Raw genomic sequence first — 15,560 nt, 5'->3', positions numbered from 1 at the left:
GTTAAAATTAAGGCCACTGCTTACCAATTACATTTTGCTTCCTCAGTCAGAAGAATTTGTACTGGTGGTGTGACAGCAAAGGCTAATGCAAGGCTGGGATGAATGCACCCCTCCTGAGCTCCCCTAGACATCCCCATTCCCAAAATGCTAAAGTAAAAGGATGAAAGACCACTCATTACAATTCCCAGCAGGAAGAGTTCTAAGCTAAAATACCTGGAATATCTGGAATTGAGCCTGAGAGAGGGCCTCTCAAGGGCCACCTAGTCCAGCCCTCTGGAGCCAAAAGAAGGGGAAAACTGGTAAAACATTCCTCAAAGACCGGCACCCAGTGTCTGAAGGAAAATTGTAAGATTTTCCTCACCACCTTACAAAACGGTCCATTCTACTGTCAAACTGCTCTTACCACAAGGAATGCCTTCCTAAAGTTTAGCTGGAATCTCCTTTAGCTCTGTAAAATTTGGCTCATATTCTCTGAAGCAGCAGCAAACTACCAGGAAATGGTGCCACGAGCTGAAAGACCCATAAACCGGGCATGGAAGGGACAGCTGATCCATTATCCTCAGTGGCTGACGCTCCGAGGTAGACTGCTCCAGTGATGGAATTGCTCTCTGGAAGAGAAAGACTAGTGGGTTCAAATCACTCATGGGTTCAAACCTACATTTCCCAGCAACCTGTTTCCCAGTGGCCACACTGAAGGCAACAACTACTTGCTAGTATTCCACCACTGGACAATGCACAGATAGATAAATATCCTCCACGGTCATGCCTAAGAGTTTCACAATTTAATGACAGACAACAACACCTCCCTGTCCCAAAATAGCTGGGCTGCCCTGCTCTTTTTTGGGTCAAAGTAGTGAACAAGCAAACAGGAATTTTTGTTACAAGTTCTTTTTTTTAATGTAATTCCCAAATACATCTGATATGACAATTGTACAGAAATCTTCCAAACACACAGGCTTTGTCTGGTTCTTTTTGTCGGTCTGACTTGTCACTAGTTGACTAACGGTTTGAAGCAGAAAAGAAAAATATTATTAGAAGTCTGTTTCTGGCCCAGCCGGCCATCAACACACACACAACACATGGAAAGCGCCATGAATGGAAGTTTTCCGGAGAGTTTTGTGGGGGTGAAGACCAGAGAATGTGGCTGATCTAGTAAAAAAGAAAATGCAGAAACTCCTCTTTGCCGTTGGTGAGCTGTCTGAAGTCCAACCCACAAATAGCTGCCATAAATAGCTACTTTACTGGTTTTTTGTGGTTTTTTCGGGCTATGTGGACATGTTCCAGAAAAGTTTCTTCCTGACATTTCACCAGCATCTGTGAAGATGCCAGCCACAGATGCTGGCAAAACATCAGGAAGAAACTTTCTGGAACATGGCCACAGAGACCAAAAATCCACAAAAAACTATGGATGCTGACCATGAAAGCCTTCGACTTTACAGCTGCTTTATTGTTTTTGAAAGAAAAGAATGAACTTTTGGGAAATCCATTTAAACATTCCATTGAACATGAACAAGAGAAATCAGCTGGTTTTTGGCCCCGTTGCTTCTCAGTCCCCATTTTCGCCTATCATCCATGCATAGCCCCACACATCTTTCTTCACCTGCCCCAAAAGGAAGCCTTGCTGGGCTCCAGATAACCCAAGATAAGCAAAAAAACACCTCCCGCATCCCTGCCAATACATACCGTCTCTGCCAGAATCGTCTCATTTTAACAATCTCTCTTTTTGTGCTCACAAGGACATTCCAGCCATGGGTCAATTGGTTTAAAAAGAGTTTGTCCTGCAAAAATAAATTGAATTCAGATCCCCACCCCTTCCCAGCAATACTGGGGACTGTCTTTCCAACCAGATGGAGAACAATATTGCTTGCATTTAGTGTCTTTCTTTCTAGGTTCAAGGGTCAGGAAAGCCTTTCAATCCAAATCCTGGAAAGAGCACATGCCCAGACCCAGGGGCCAAGGAACTGCCCTCTTCTGTCTCTCCCCAGAGCCGAGAATGTTGATACCTGAGGGATAAGAGTCTCCCTGGCCCTTCTCCCCCTGGCCAAAGCAGCCAAGGCTTAGGAATGCATGGAACTGAAGTCCAACAGCACCTGAACCTGACAGCACAAGACATTTGGAATCAACCTCAAGCTAAGTGACCTGAAACGATACACGCTTTCCTTCTTTATAGTTGGTATATGACCATGGAGAACCCCCCCCCCCAACATGCTTCTTAAGCGAGTCTTAATCTATTTGGGCTTTTACACAATCACACCCTCCTTTTATGCCACAGAAAGGGAAGTCACAAAACACAAAACCTCCTAAGGCCAAGGTAGCCTGGGAAGGAGGTTTGCAGGCATTGCTTCTGCACAGGCAAAAGGAAATAACCCAAGCAAAATAAACAGCTGTCATTCCAAATGGAGCCCATTTTGCACAGAAGAATCCAGGAGACCAAGCCTAACCCCACAAGTCACCATGCCAGGCTGAAATCATGCCTCCCTTTGGGGATGCTGAGATGGACATGGAAGTGTGCACACAACAAGGGTCCTCTAGTCCCATGAGTGCATTTGTGCCAAGGTGTCGCTTGCTGCCTCTGTCATTTGTCACAATCCAGATTAAGGCTGGCAACAAGGCTCTGTACACCAAAGCCTCCTGCAAACAATTTGGAAAAGGTTTCTCCCCATTCCCCAGCCCCACCCCTCTCCCTCTCCCTCCCCCGGGCACTTTGGACAGATTGGTTTTTTATCAAAAATATTGAAACACTGCAGCTGATGGCTGGGAGCTCTGCTCAGGGAAGGGTTTGGCAGAAGCCGAGGCTCTGGGCTCCTCTGAGGAAGCCGCACCGTGGCCAAGGACTAGTATTTCAGCAGCTGGCCCAAGATGCCAAAGCAACACAAATCCACACACACACACACCCCATTCTCCAAGAAAGGGAACAGCCACCTCCTCAAAAAGTTTCCACTCCAGCAGCTAGGCAAGGCCAGAGGGAAACAGAAAGGTTACTAGGAGGGGACAAAAACACAACCTGGTACATTAACACCTGCTACACACACACACATGTGTGTGTGTGTGTCTGTATCTCTCTCTCTCTCTCTCTCTATATATATATATATATATGTATGTGATCATATGTGTGTGTGTGTGTGTTTGTGTACACATAGTGGCTTTGCTCTCCCTTCCACAGTACAAAAAGCAAAGGAGGGGCCCCAAGTTGCTTGACACACAAGAAGTCCTTCAAAACTAAGGTTTTCTACTGTTCTTTTTTTTTTTTTTTTACAAAGGCAAGAGGTTAGCGCCAAACAAGAACAAGAACGGTAACGACAACTACAAACCAGAGGGGAAACAGGGAAGGTTGTTAGGGAGAATGCCTCCCTCTGTCCCTTCCCCAGGTTAAAGTCTTTAATCGCTCCCCACGTTAGTCTTTCCCTCCAAAAAACTGTGCCAACTGCTTTTCTCTCCAGGCACAAGGCAGCCAGGGTTGGTTTTGACACCTCTCAGAGAAATGGAAACGACAAGGAGGCAGAAGACGGATGTTGAGGGAAGTGCGCGACACAGACATCTGCAAGGATCTTTGAGAAAGCATTCAAAAACTAGCGTCTTCTGGCCGAAATCTGGCTTTCCTGCAGGATTGGAACCTTGGAGGATGGGGAACCGGGGATGGAGGAGAGAATAGTCCAAGACAAGATGGGCAGAGCAAGTCCAAGGTGGGAAGGTGGCCTGTGGATCAAGAGGGAAGGTCTGAGGGGGACAAAGAGGGCGAGTAAGCGCTCTTGTGTGTGTGTGTGTGTGTGTGTGTAGGGGGGGCAAGGGAAGAAAATGGCATCCCTCCCCCTTGCTCATCAATATGATGAGCATTTTAAGTGTCCAAAAGTGTCACATTCAGCCAGTTTTGTCCAAAGTCTGCTGTTGTTTCGTTTTGCTGTTATTTAATATGGAATCAACTGATCCAACCCCTGCCCTCCCCAAAAGTCCAACACACCAAAAAAAAAAAAAAAGGGGGGGGGGAGAGAAAAAAGGAAAACAAAAACAAAACCCAGAATGGGATGCAGAGTTCTTAAATCTCAGAGCCTGCCTCCATGGTTGCTGCTGCAATCCAAGAGGGAGAGTCTGCTCGGAGGGGGCTGCTGCTGCTGCCGGAAGGTGTTTGTGGTGGCGGCGGAAACGGCAGCAGGTCTTGCCAGCAGAGCTGGGCAGACGGCCGCTATGTGCTGCTGGGCGTCTGGCCCTCCACTTCATCAGTGGGACCTGTGGGGGAAATGAAGGGGAGTTGGTTCAGACAAGGCCACCTGCCTGCCCACCTGTAAGGTGCTGCAAGCTGCCAGGCAGAGGAAGAGCACCAATGCACACAAAACCCACACAAAAGATGACTCCAGGAGACACAGAGGACTGCATCCTCCCCCACAGAATCTTGGAAGGGGCTGAAAAGGCCATCTATTCCAGAGAATAGGACCCTGAGAAATGGATTCAAACTACAGGAAAAGCAATTTCACCTCAACCTTAGGAGGAACTTCCTGACAGTAAGAGCTGTTCAACAGTGGAACACTCCTTCCTTGGAGAGTAGTGGAGTCTCCCTGTTTGGAGATTTTTAAACAGAGTCTGGATGGCCACCTGTCATAGGGAGGGATTGAATTGTGGATTTCTACATGGCTGAAGGAGGTTGGATTGGATGGCCCTTGGGGGTCCCTTCCAACTCCAGGATTCTATGAATCAAACCCTCTTCTGCCAGAGAGGTATTCACAACTAAAGTATTCCTGAATGATGTTCATTCAGCGCCTGCTTAAGGACACCTGAAGAGGGACAGTTCACTAGCCTCTAAGGCAGTTCATTCCTCTACCAAACAGCTCTTACAGTCAAGAAGGTCTCCCTAATGTTTATATGGAAACTGTTTCCCTGTCATTTGAATCCACTGGTCCATGCTCTACTCTCCGGAGCAGCAGAAGCCTTGCCAGGCTTAGAGATCTTAAGGGAGGCTCTGCCATTGAGTCTTTCCATCTTCCTAGTCTTTCCTACTGTACACAATGTACAAGTGAGAGAGGGCCTGCTTGGTGACTGCTCCCAAGCTCTGAATCTCCCACTCACTCCTTGGGGGAGAATTCCTTCAAATTCTTCCTCCAAACCTACCATCTGCTCTGGTTTTTACAATTGTGGCCGAAATAAAAGAACCACAAGTCATCTTGTGGCACCTTACAGACTAACAAAAGTTTTTTTGTAGGAGAATTAAAGCTTCATGGTCTCCAAAAGATGCAAGCAGGATAAGTCGAAATTGGTGGAACCTCCTTCTTTGGAGGTTTTTAAACTGAAGCTGGATGGCCATCTGTCCCAGGGAGTGCTTGGATTGTGTCTTCCTGCATGGCAGAACAGGGTTGCACTGGATGATCCCGGAGGTCTCCAGCTTGCTCTATGATTCTAAGTCCACAAGAAAATACATTTTCACACAAAAATACATTTTCAGGAGCTGCAAGACTTTGCTGACTTTAATGTAATGGATCAAAGGAGCATCTGCACTGTCCAGATTTATACCATCTCAGACATCTTTGCTCTGTTCATATTCTTCCACAGCTACCATCCCTCAATCTTGGCCCAAGTTCTCAACTGTAAACTTGGTACAGAGGGAGGGAAAGACAAATCATGACATGTTTGGGGCCCAATTCAATAAATTCTGCAAAAAAATCAACCTGCCCCCCATAAGGCAAACAGGTTGAGGGGAGTCAGGGGGCAGCCCCCATCTATGCTTCTGATGTACTGCAGGGAGGAATCCTGGAAAATTGCTCCTCACCACTTCCGGGTGATCCTGATGGTGCAAGACCATCATCATCACTGTCTTCCTCGTTCGATTGGGTCACTTCCGGTTCTGGCGCAGTATTTTTGGCTTCCTGTTCTTGTTCCACATGACTCCGCAAGGCCAGGATCCGATGGTGTAATGCTGCATACAGCTGTCCCGTGTCTTTGGAGCTTGCCTAGGATTCAGAAAGGAATAATCAGAATGTCTCGTGTTTGCTTATTTAAAAGCACATCCAGCTTTAAAAACCAGGCTCACATAGGAGCAAAAATAAAAAACAGTAAGAATGAGCAAAGGTACAGTTAGGTTTCAAAAATGCATCACCTTAGGACAACCATATAAGCTCTTACTAATGATCAAAAGGAGACAAAGTCACTCATGAGTGTTCATGTTAAATGCATCCAGCTTAGGCCAGTTTTTACATACAACACACACAAACACACACACACAGAGCCTAATGGATGCAAAAATAAAGGTAAAATTAAACTTCAAGCCACTTCCATTATTTTTATTTTTAGTTGATTTGACAGGTATTTTCTTGGGAGGGGGATCAAATAAAGCTTGGCTGCAGGTAGAGTGTCTCTTGTCTGGAATTTTGAAAGATTCCAAAACCCTAAATTGTCAACATGGGTGGCTGAGATAGTGACTCCTTGGCTTTCTGATGGGTCTATGTATACAAACATAGCTTCCTGCACAAAATTATTTAAAAGATTAAGTATAAATTTACCTTCAGGCTATGTATGTAAGGTGTATATGAAATATAAATGGGTTTTGTGCTTAGACTTGGGTCCCATTTCCAAGCTATCTCATGATTTACATGCAATTATTATAAAATCCAAAACATCTCTAGTCCAAAGCATTTTGCATAAGGGAGACTCAACCTTTGATGGAATTTTGAAGCAAATTAGGGGCAATTTTTCACTCTCCCCTGCAAGTTTAAAAAAGCATTGTGGGGCGGGGGGGGGCACCTATGCATGCCACCCCTAGGCAAAGGGACCATTAGCCTCACATGCCCCTTTCATTCCTCTCTTCCTTACCGATATGAGGAACACTTTGACTCCTTGGTCCTCCGTGTCCATGGCAGTGATCCGGATGCTCTTTTCGCTGGCTTTGTCGATCTGCATCTGAGCCCACAGCTTGGTGTTCAGGATTAATCGCAGGCTGCCCTGCGTTCTCATGACTAAACGAGGGAAGGAGGGAGAGAAAGACAACCAGGTAGTTGATATGGGAACACAGCACCCAAAGACAACTGAGTGTTCCCACTAAGCAACTCTAGAGGAACATTTATTTATTTAAGCTTGCAGAATTTTAAGTTAGAAGGGACCACAAGGGCTACATTGTCCAATCCCATGCCATGCAGGAACACACAGTTCTCCAAAGAAGAAGAGTCTACCACCTTTTGAGACAAATCTAAAATCCTATTGGTGTGCAGAAAAGACAAGGGGAACCAGTGGTCTTCATTGCGCGTTCATAGTGAGGATGAGGATTACATTAAACTTCTTTTCAGGATTCTCAGAAATCTACCATGCATCCATGTTGGCCATTTTGTGTAAAGGTGTCTCCCGCTTTACCTGCCCATGTACATGAGCTCACTTCTCCTTCCTGTGCCTTTCTCTAGGAGTGGCAATTGGGAAACTTGTGCAAGGCTTGGGCACAGGGCATCACTTCTGAGGCTCACAGAGGCACCATTTTGGGACAGAGTAGAGTTACAGCCCATAGTGGTGTGTGAGACGTAGTGGCAAAAAGGAGGCTTCACATTTCAGAGTTTGCCTGAGCTTTGTGAGTTTTGCTGGGACTTGGAGAACAGGCTGGAATTGCACTGCTGCTCCTGCTTTCTTTCATCAGATAGTCTGAGAGAAAAGCTAGCAGAAGAAACTATTTTGGTGGGGAGAGTGGACACTTGAAGCTGTGAGGGGAAGACATGTCTCTGGGGAAGGAGTATCTGTGCTTGATTCTTGAAAAGAATTCTTTGTCTTGGAGCAGTCCTGTAGTTAAAATATCTCTCTTTCCGGCCCACACCAGTCTCCAGTCCAGAACATGTGTAAACCCCTATACACACACTGGCTGCGTCTTTCTCTGCCCTGATGAAGGACTGAGAGTCCCTCCTCTCTGGGGAGAAGCTTCCCCCTTGCACTTGATTACACTGGGAGCAGCAACTGAGCAGCTGCTTAAGAAGCAACCAAGAGGCTTCCTGTCTGCACTGGCCTTTGCTGCAAGGTAAGCATGGGTGAGAGGCTTCTTGGTCCCTGCTCAGCCAGCTACTTGATTGCTGCAACCAAGGTGACTGAGTGCAAGCGAGCAGCAACCAAGATTGCTTGTTCTGAATTTACAGTAGAAAAGGTAAAGGAAAAGGTAAAGGTTTTCCCTTGACATGATTGTCTATTTGTGTCTGATTGTAGGGGACAGTGCTCATCTCTGTTCCTAAACCAAGAGAGCCAATATTGTCCGAGACGATTCCATGGTCATGTGGGCAGCACTACACTAGACCTAATATCAAAAAATATATGCCAGGTGGCGCTAGGGCTGCTGCCCAAAAGGAAAGAAGGCAGTAACCCGGAAAAGTTTGGGGACTACTGGTCTAGAAGTTCTTCCTAATGTTTAGATGGAACCTTTTTTCTTCTACAATTGGCCCTCAGTATCCGCAGGAATCTGTTCTGAACCCCCCTTGTTCTGGATGACCACCACCATCACCAACCAACACCCCCCTCCCCAATGGATGAATACTTGACAGATCCATCCTATCTACAACTGTTCTCTTCCCTGGATGGTGAAACACAGCTTCCAATTTGGGCTGGTCTTCCACAGCAACTGGGCATCCTGAGCTTGGGATGGTCTTCCACTCTATCTTACCTAGGCGTGACTGCAGTGTCCCGTCGTCTGTGGAAGCCATGTCATTCAGCCTCAGAAGCCCCCGGCCTCTTTCCACCCACGACTGAGATATCTTGTCAAAGACAAACAATTTGCATTGAATCTGCAAGAGAAAGGGAGCTGTTGAAAGATGATTCACACCCGTTCATTTGGGAAGCAAGCATGCAATCATAACAGCCAGAGTGGTGGAGTGGTTTGAGTGCTGGACAATGGAAGACCAGGGTTTTAATTGCTGCTCAGCCATGGCAAATCACACTCTCTCAGCCTCAGAGGAAGTCAATAGCAAACCTCCTTGAACCCCCCTCAGTTTCCATGTCTCAGCAGAGATTCAAACCCTGACCTCCAAGTATCTTGGTTCAACACTCAAACCACTACACCATGCTGGCTCTACAGATGAGTAATAATCCAATATTTTCCAAGACTCTCAACACTTATTAAATGGAGGCTCTGTATATAGTGGAAGTCTGTCTCTGAACATCTGAAGCTGGGGACAAGCAAAAGGGGATGGGCCCGCCTGGTTGTGCCCTGCTGCTGAAAATGGGTGCTGCTGCCGGTGGAATGCCAGGCTTGATGAAGCACCAAAATGGGTACAATGAAATTCCCAAGTGGAGCCTGAGGTTACCTAGGGGCCTCACTTTGCCTGAGGGCTTTGCAAAGGCAGCACCTCCATCACCACCATTCCTTAGGAAAGAGAGGAACTGCAGCCACTTACAAAAATGCATTCACTTTGCCATTAGTCACTGCTTTGTTTTAAAATATGACTTTGATGCACCCTTATTAATGGTGTTACTAATAATTCATTACTTCCACACTCTGCCCATAATTCTCGTAACAGGACCTCCCCAGGAGTGGATGCTCCCCTCCAAGACTTGTGCAGGGTGGGTCTCCCGTAACAAACAAATGCCCACCCTGCACGGAAGGCCACTGGACATCAGGAGCTGAAAGGAGGGAGGTGCAAGGTGCTTGAGGTGAGGGTGAGAGCATGCAAGGCCTGTTCCTTATCCTCCACTGACCTGCAGGACATTGCTCTCTGCTTCTTCCCCGGTGATCACCTCCACCTTCTCCAGGAGACACTTCCTGGCTGTTGCCTTTGTGTAGGCAGCGGCAGACTCAGCCAAGGACTCTGAAATGTTATTGGCTGGAAAGAAATGGGACAGGTCTCAAGCTCCACAAAGCCACAATAGCGTTTTCCACACAGCCCCAAATGCTCCTCCATGGAAATGGAACACAATCAATGTCTTTCAGATTCTGTAGGATGGTGTAATGGACAGCTGTGAAGTGTGAGCAACTATCACAACAATTCCCATAGCCAGACTCCCAAGGGCAGTCCAAAAAGGCAGGCGACTACCTTATCCTTATTGACAAAGCACTCAAAGATTTTCATCTTCTCTAAGAGCAGGTCTTTTGTCAAGCTAATAGATCTTTAGTGCCCACTCAAGACCAAGCTACCTCTCCAAATGCTTTGCAATACTTTGGGCTACAAAAGAGATAGCTCACAACAATATATTATTGCTAAGAAAACCCACTTTCCCTCTCTCACTCCCCTGAGGCTTGTAGCAATATGTTAAATGGAAAGAGAGGTGCCTTTGTGGGTGGGGTGGTGCATGAAGTCCTCGGTACTTTGACCTTGCCAGCCCTGGGGCGCCACAATATCCACGCTTTTGCACCAAGTCCAGTAAGAGCAGATGCCAGCTGACAGGAAGTGGGCAACCAATGCAAAACTCCCTTTAAGAAGGACAGAAAAAGCTCAACACCCACTGGGAAGCCAACAGCCTCCCACAGCAAGGACTTGGGAAGTTAGGATGGGAAACAAATCAGGAAAAGATTCTGAGACCTTTGCCAATCCCTCCCCCTTCCACGTGGGTTTCTGCTCCTTCTGTCCAACCAGAAGATTTATTTGCCATCAAACACAGAGAATTGTGGACATCTTTTCCTTTCCACTGGAACTATAGCAACCAGAGGTATATTTTAAAAAAGTAGGAGAAACAAATGGCCTGCACCCCTGGGGTTAGAATCAATTGTTCTTTAAGTAAAAAAAATTGGAAGTGTTTATTTTTTCAAAATAATTTTTAAAAATGAGTGGTGACCAGGGTAGGCAACATCCCAAAAGGCCATCAGGCTCAGGGCAGCCCAACAATCCCTGGCAGTTATCCACCTTCTACCCAAAGGTAAGATAAGAAAGCTCTCAGGGATTGTGAGGTGAGTAGCTACTGGCACTTTCAGACCTCAGAACAGAAGAAAGCCGGGGGGTGGGGTGAATAATAAGCTGTTTTCCTTTTTCATTGGTGTTTCTCCTAACAAGATTTTAAGGCTCCAAGAACCCATGGAAAAGAGGTTTCCCATTTCACCTTTCTCAGGAGTTGCTTCCTGCGAGGACGATTCTGATCCAGAATCACCAGCTGCGTTCTCCTTGTTACTGTCTGTACCAGTGTCATTGGATTTGGGTGGACTCTGCAAGAAGAGGAGGAAGAGGGAAACATAAACCATCCTGCCATGCTCCAGACTCAAGAGTGCAGCCCCCGAAAGGTCCTGCTTTTGTGCCTCTTACCCGGATGGCCTGCAGCTCAGCAATTTCTGTGAAAGTTCTTCTCACTTGGGAGACAATTTATTGGTGGGGGGAGAGCTGAGTTTCATAGAATTATGTAGAATTATTTGCAAAGCTGGCACAATTGCCCACCTAAAGCACTTATACAGATTCATCGTTGGAAGGGGAAGTCAAGGGCTTTTGGTACAATGCAGCAGATGGAGCTTTTAAAGGTGTATGCATGTGCGCTGTGTTTCTATTGAATATGTTTTCTATATGTTTTAAAATTCTAGTTAAGCTGTGTTTTGAAAAAGTTGCATGCTACCTTGGATCCCATCTTGGCAGAAAGGCAAGATACTTAACACATAAATTATATGTACATACAGTGGAAGCTCGCCATACACGGGGGATCCGTTCCGGATCCCGCCGCGTATGGCGATTTCCGCCTATGCTTGAGCCCCATTGTAAACAATGGGGCTCGTGCACGGCGGCACGGAGGTGTGCGGGGCGCAACGGGCGCACGCGCCCATTCAACTGAATGGGATGCGCCGCCCCTTTTGCCCCGCGCGCGCCCAGCGGCTTGAGCGCGTACGCTCAAAGCCGCTTATAAAAAGTCTGCGTATGCGGAGGCCCCACTGTAATTACATGTGTATAATTACAGCGCTTTAGAAATAAAGTATAATAATGATGATGATGATGATGATGATGATGATGATGATGATGATGATAATAATAATAATAATAATAATAATAATAAACCAGCCCCTGTCTCCCCATGGCCCCAACAAATCCCTCTTGGCTTAATGAAGAACCAGAATGATAAAGTGGGGTTTCGGATGTCAGATTAGGAGTACATAGAATTCCATGGAAGAAGAAGGGCAGGGAAGTAAAACAATCACAGGGGAGAAGAGAAAGAAATCTTAAGAACAAGCTCAAACTCACCAACACCCTCTCACTCATGTTCTGCCCAAACACAAACTTGTTGCTGGAAGCATCCGTGTTGTGCGTAGAGTTTTCTATGCTGGAGAAAGGGAGGCTCTTTTTAGTGTTCAGAAAAAATGAACTTTGGAGCCTCTGTCAGCACCAAAAAACAGCCTACAATGCACTCTCCCTTTTTTTTAGGGTATACTTGAGCTGGAAGGCCCCTCCTGCCATCCCACCCCCCACTCTTTTGTTTTTTTTTTTTAAAAAAATAGATCACAAGTATACAAGTAAAAAAAGAAGAAAAACAAAAAAGCACATAAAAACATAAGACTAACATTACATACAAAATTCATAACAAAATAACATAGTAACATTGACTACATACATAAAATCCCACAATTACTGATAAAAATATTAATCTCCATAGTCTATACACACACTTCCCCGGTAAATCCTGCAATCCCAATTCATTAACATAAAGAAAGTTCCTTAAATCTCTATACGTAATTAGCCTCTAAGTCTTAAACCGTATGTTTAAATACAGGTTTGGAACCTAATATAGATATTAATGCTTTACCTTCTTATTCTTCCACAAAAATATAATAATACCACCCCACCCTTTTGGACCCCAAATGCACATTTGCCACATTTTGGATACTTCCTGGGCTGTTTTAAGCTTAAAGGGGCCTTTTCTGTAAATAGAAACTAACAAGGGAGTAAAACAGAAGCCAATTTTCAGTTCACTCCCTGTTTACCAAAAGAGTCCTCTACCAGGCTGCAAGCCCCATAAAAACAGGACAAAATTTTCCCTGCAAAAATCCTCCTAAATTTTTTCAGAATTCCCCATTTTTGCAGCAGGCATAGTTGACTGAGGGAAAGAGACTGGCATTCCCCCATACCTGGAGCTGATGTACTGCAGGAAGTAGTTTGTCGCAGATGGTGTTTCAGAGCTGGGGAGCCAGGCATTCTGCGCGTCGACAGATTCGTCATTTTCATTTCCTAGCTGGAAAGAGGGAGGGACACTGAGTGGCAGCGCAAGAAAGGCTCCAGGGCCACAGGGAAGGCAACAATTTCTTGTGGGGGGAATGTTATAACTCTTAGAAACCCTCTCTTTCAAAAAAATAACTGCCCCCCGCAAAGATGTAGAAGAGGGAAGTGTATGTAGCTGAGGGTAAGAGTACAGTGGGCCCTTGGTATACGCAGGAGATCCGTTAAGTCCCCCCGTGTATACCAAAATCCGCGTATGCTCAAGTTCCATTTGTCCCCAATACACACGCTGCCATTGGGAACAACAGTTCCTGGCCTCCCTTCCCTCCCTCTTACTTACCATTCGGGCCGAGTGCTGGTGTTGGAGGCCTTAGAGGCCTCTGATGAGGCTGCTTGCCCTCCTCACTGCGGCCGCGGGAAAAGCCAGGTGGCGGAGGCCAAGCCTTCGCCTCCTCGCCGCTGCTGCGGAAGGGCCCCCGATGGTGGTGTTGGAGGCCAAGAGGCCCCCAACAGCACCGACACTGAGCCTTTCCCATGGCAGCGGCGAGGAGGCAGAGCCGCCACGCCAGAGGTCTTCAAGGCCTCCAGCACCGGCATCCGGCCTCTTCAATGCCTCCGCTGCTGCGGAAGGGCCGGATACCGGTGTTGGAGGCCAAGAGGCCCCCAGCACCAACACCCAGCCCTTCCGCGGCAGTGAGGATGCTGGGTGAATTTGCAGGAGGCCTTGAAGGCCTTTGGTGCGGCGGCTCTGCCAGCCCGTAGTGGCGGCGAAAATGCCGGGTGTCAGTGCTGGGGGCCTCTTGGCCTCCAACACCGCCATCGGGACCTTCTGTGGTGGCAGCGAAGAGGCCAAGACTTGGCCTCCACCACCGCCACCCGGCTTTTTCCATGGCGGCGGCAAGGAGGCCAAGCAGCTGCACCGGAGACCTCCAAGGCCTCCAGCACCGGCACTCGGCCTGAAAGGTAAGTAAGAGGGAGGGAAGGGAGGGAGGGAGGCTGGGAGGGAAGGGAGAAGAGGAGGGGAGGCCAGAGACTTTTGTTCCCAATGGCGGTGCACATGCACTCACGCCGCCATTGGGAACAACTTCTGGGTTTGCCATCCGCAGATGCTCAAATCCGCATATAAGAAGGGCCGACTGTATATAGTTGAGGGTAAGAGTAGGTTGAATGGTTGTAATGAAATATAGGATGATAGAGAAAGAAGGTAGAGCAAGGGAGGAGAATGAAAGGAGATTAGGAAAGGTAGAGAGAAGGGTCAAAAGGAAAAGAAAGAGAAAGAGAGTGAGTGAGTGAGTGAGTGAGAGAATGAGAAAGGGAAGTTACATGGATGAATTTAAGAAGAGGACGAGAGGAAGAGTGAAGAAGATCAAGAAGAAGAAATATGAATGTATAATATGAATTTTGAAATGTTCAATTTATATGTTTGTATATTGTCTTTTTAATTAATAAAATTTATTAAAAAAACTTTCCCAAGACCAATGTGGAAGATATAATTCTACGAGTGTGGGAGAAAGTTTCTTCAAGATATGGAGGCGCATAAGAAATTGGGAGAGTAGCCAGAGAAGCTGTAGCTGAACATTTCCAGAGGTTAAAGAGGGATTCAGCTTCCTCTTGTTATTTCACACAAGGCAACTCCACTACACCAAAAATTTAAGAGCAACAAGAGCTACACAGAATAAAGAAACCAAGGCACATGGGTCATGCTGCTGAGCAATTCCTGGGGCAGGATTTGAACTGCCTGAATGCAGAGTTTAGAAAAACCAACTTCATTTTTAAAACTTAAAGAGTCCACCTAGATCAAGATTTACAGTTTGGCTCAGGAACGAAAGCAAGGACTAATGGGGCAAGGCAAGTGTGATGCTTAGGATGATGGGGAAATGCCCGGTCCCACTTCAATTCCACTCCCAGCACCCAGATGACCGCTCACACCAAATAAATACCTTCACTCGGTCTCTTAGGTTTTGCCCGAATACAAAGGACTGTTGTGTGTTTTGTTCTGTTTTTTCACACTTTTCAGATTCTGAAGTGTTGTTAGATTCATTTGCCTGACAGAGTTTCTCCTAAACAAGAGGAAAAGGAAGAGGGAAAAGACTGTAACTACAAGAAAGAAAGACCAACCACTCCAAGTACCCTTTCTTTCGCCTTCCTGTTACGGGGTCGTTTCCAAAACCTTAAAAAAAAAAAAGACTAGAAAAGTGGTTCATCTCCCCAGACCCCAAGTTCCACTAAAGTGGAATTCAGCCAGCTTTGGAACATTAATCTCAATTCCCCCCCACCAAGCTTTCCTTCAACTATGTCATTTTAACTGTTACTTACTGTAAACAATTAAATGAACCAGAGTTGTTGCTGTGTGCCTTCAAGTTGTTTCCAACTTATGGTGACCCTAAGGCAACCCTATCATACGGTTTTCTTGGCAAGATTTCTTCAGAGGAGGCTATAAGAATATGACTTCTCCAAGGTCACCCAGTGGGTTTCATAGTGGACCGGAGATTTTAACCT

At 46.4% G+C, this 15,560-nt stretch overlaps 1 protein-coding gene across 1 annotated transcript; it reads right to left on the bottom strand.

Moving 5' to 3' along the window:
• Nucleotides 1-872: 872 nt before the first annotated feature.
• On the bottom strand, nt 873-15,121 carry RANBP3 (RAN binding protein 3; the record flags this gene model as incomplete). Its single annotated transcript, XM_042443813.1, has 9 exons — nt 873-4,224; nt 5,756-5,936; nt 6,796-6,938; nt 8,609-8,729; nt 9,640-9,764; nt 10,975-11,077; nt 12,093-12,171; nt 12,974-13,077; nt 15,002-15,121. Coding segments are annotated over 9 exons (1,020 nt in total), but the record flags the coding sequence as incomplete, so codon positions are not given.
• Between the last annotated feature and the right edge of the window lie 439 nt (nt 15,122-15,560).

This window comes from Sceloporus undulatus, unplaced genomic scaffold, assembly GCF_019175285.1.
Source record: "Sceloporus undulatus isolate JIND9_A2432 ecotype Alabama unplaced genomic scaffold, SceUnd_v1.1 scaffold_150, whole genome shotgun sequence".
NCBI classification, from domain to species: domain Eukaryota; kingdom Metazoa; phylum Chordata; class Lepidosauria; order Squamata; family Phrynosomatidae; genus Sceloporus; species Sceloporus undulatus.
The sequence above is the reverse complement of the archived record's forward strand: the minus strand, read 5'-3'. Positions and strand labels throughout refer to the sequence as shown.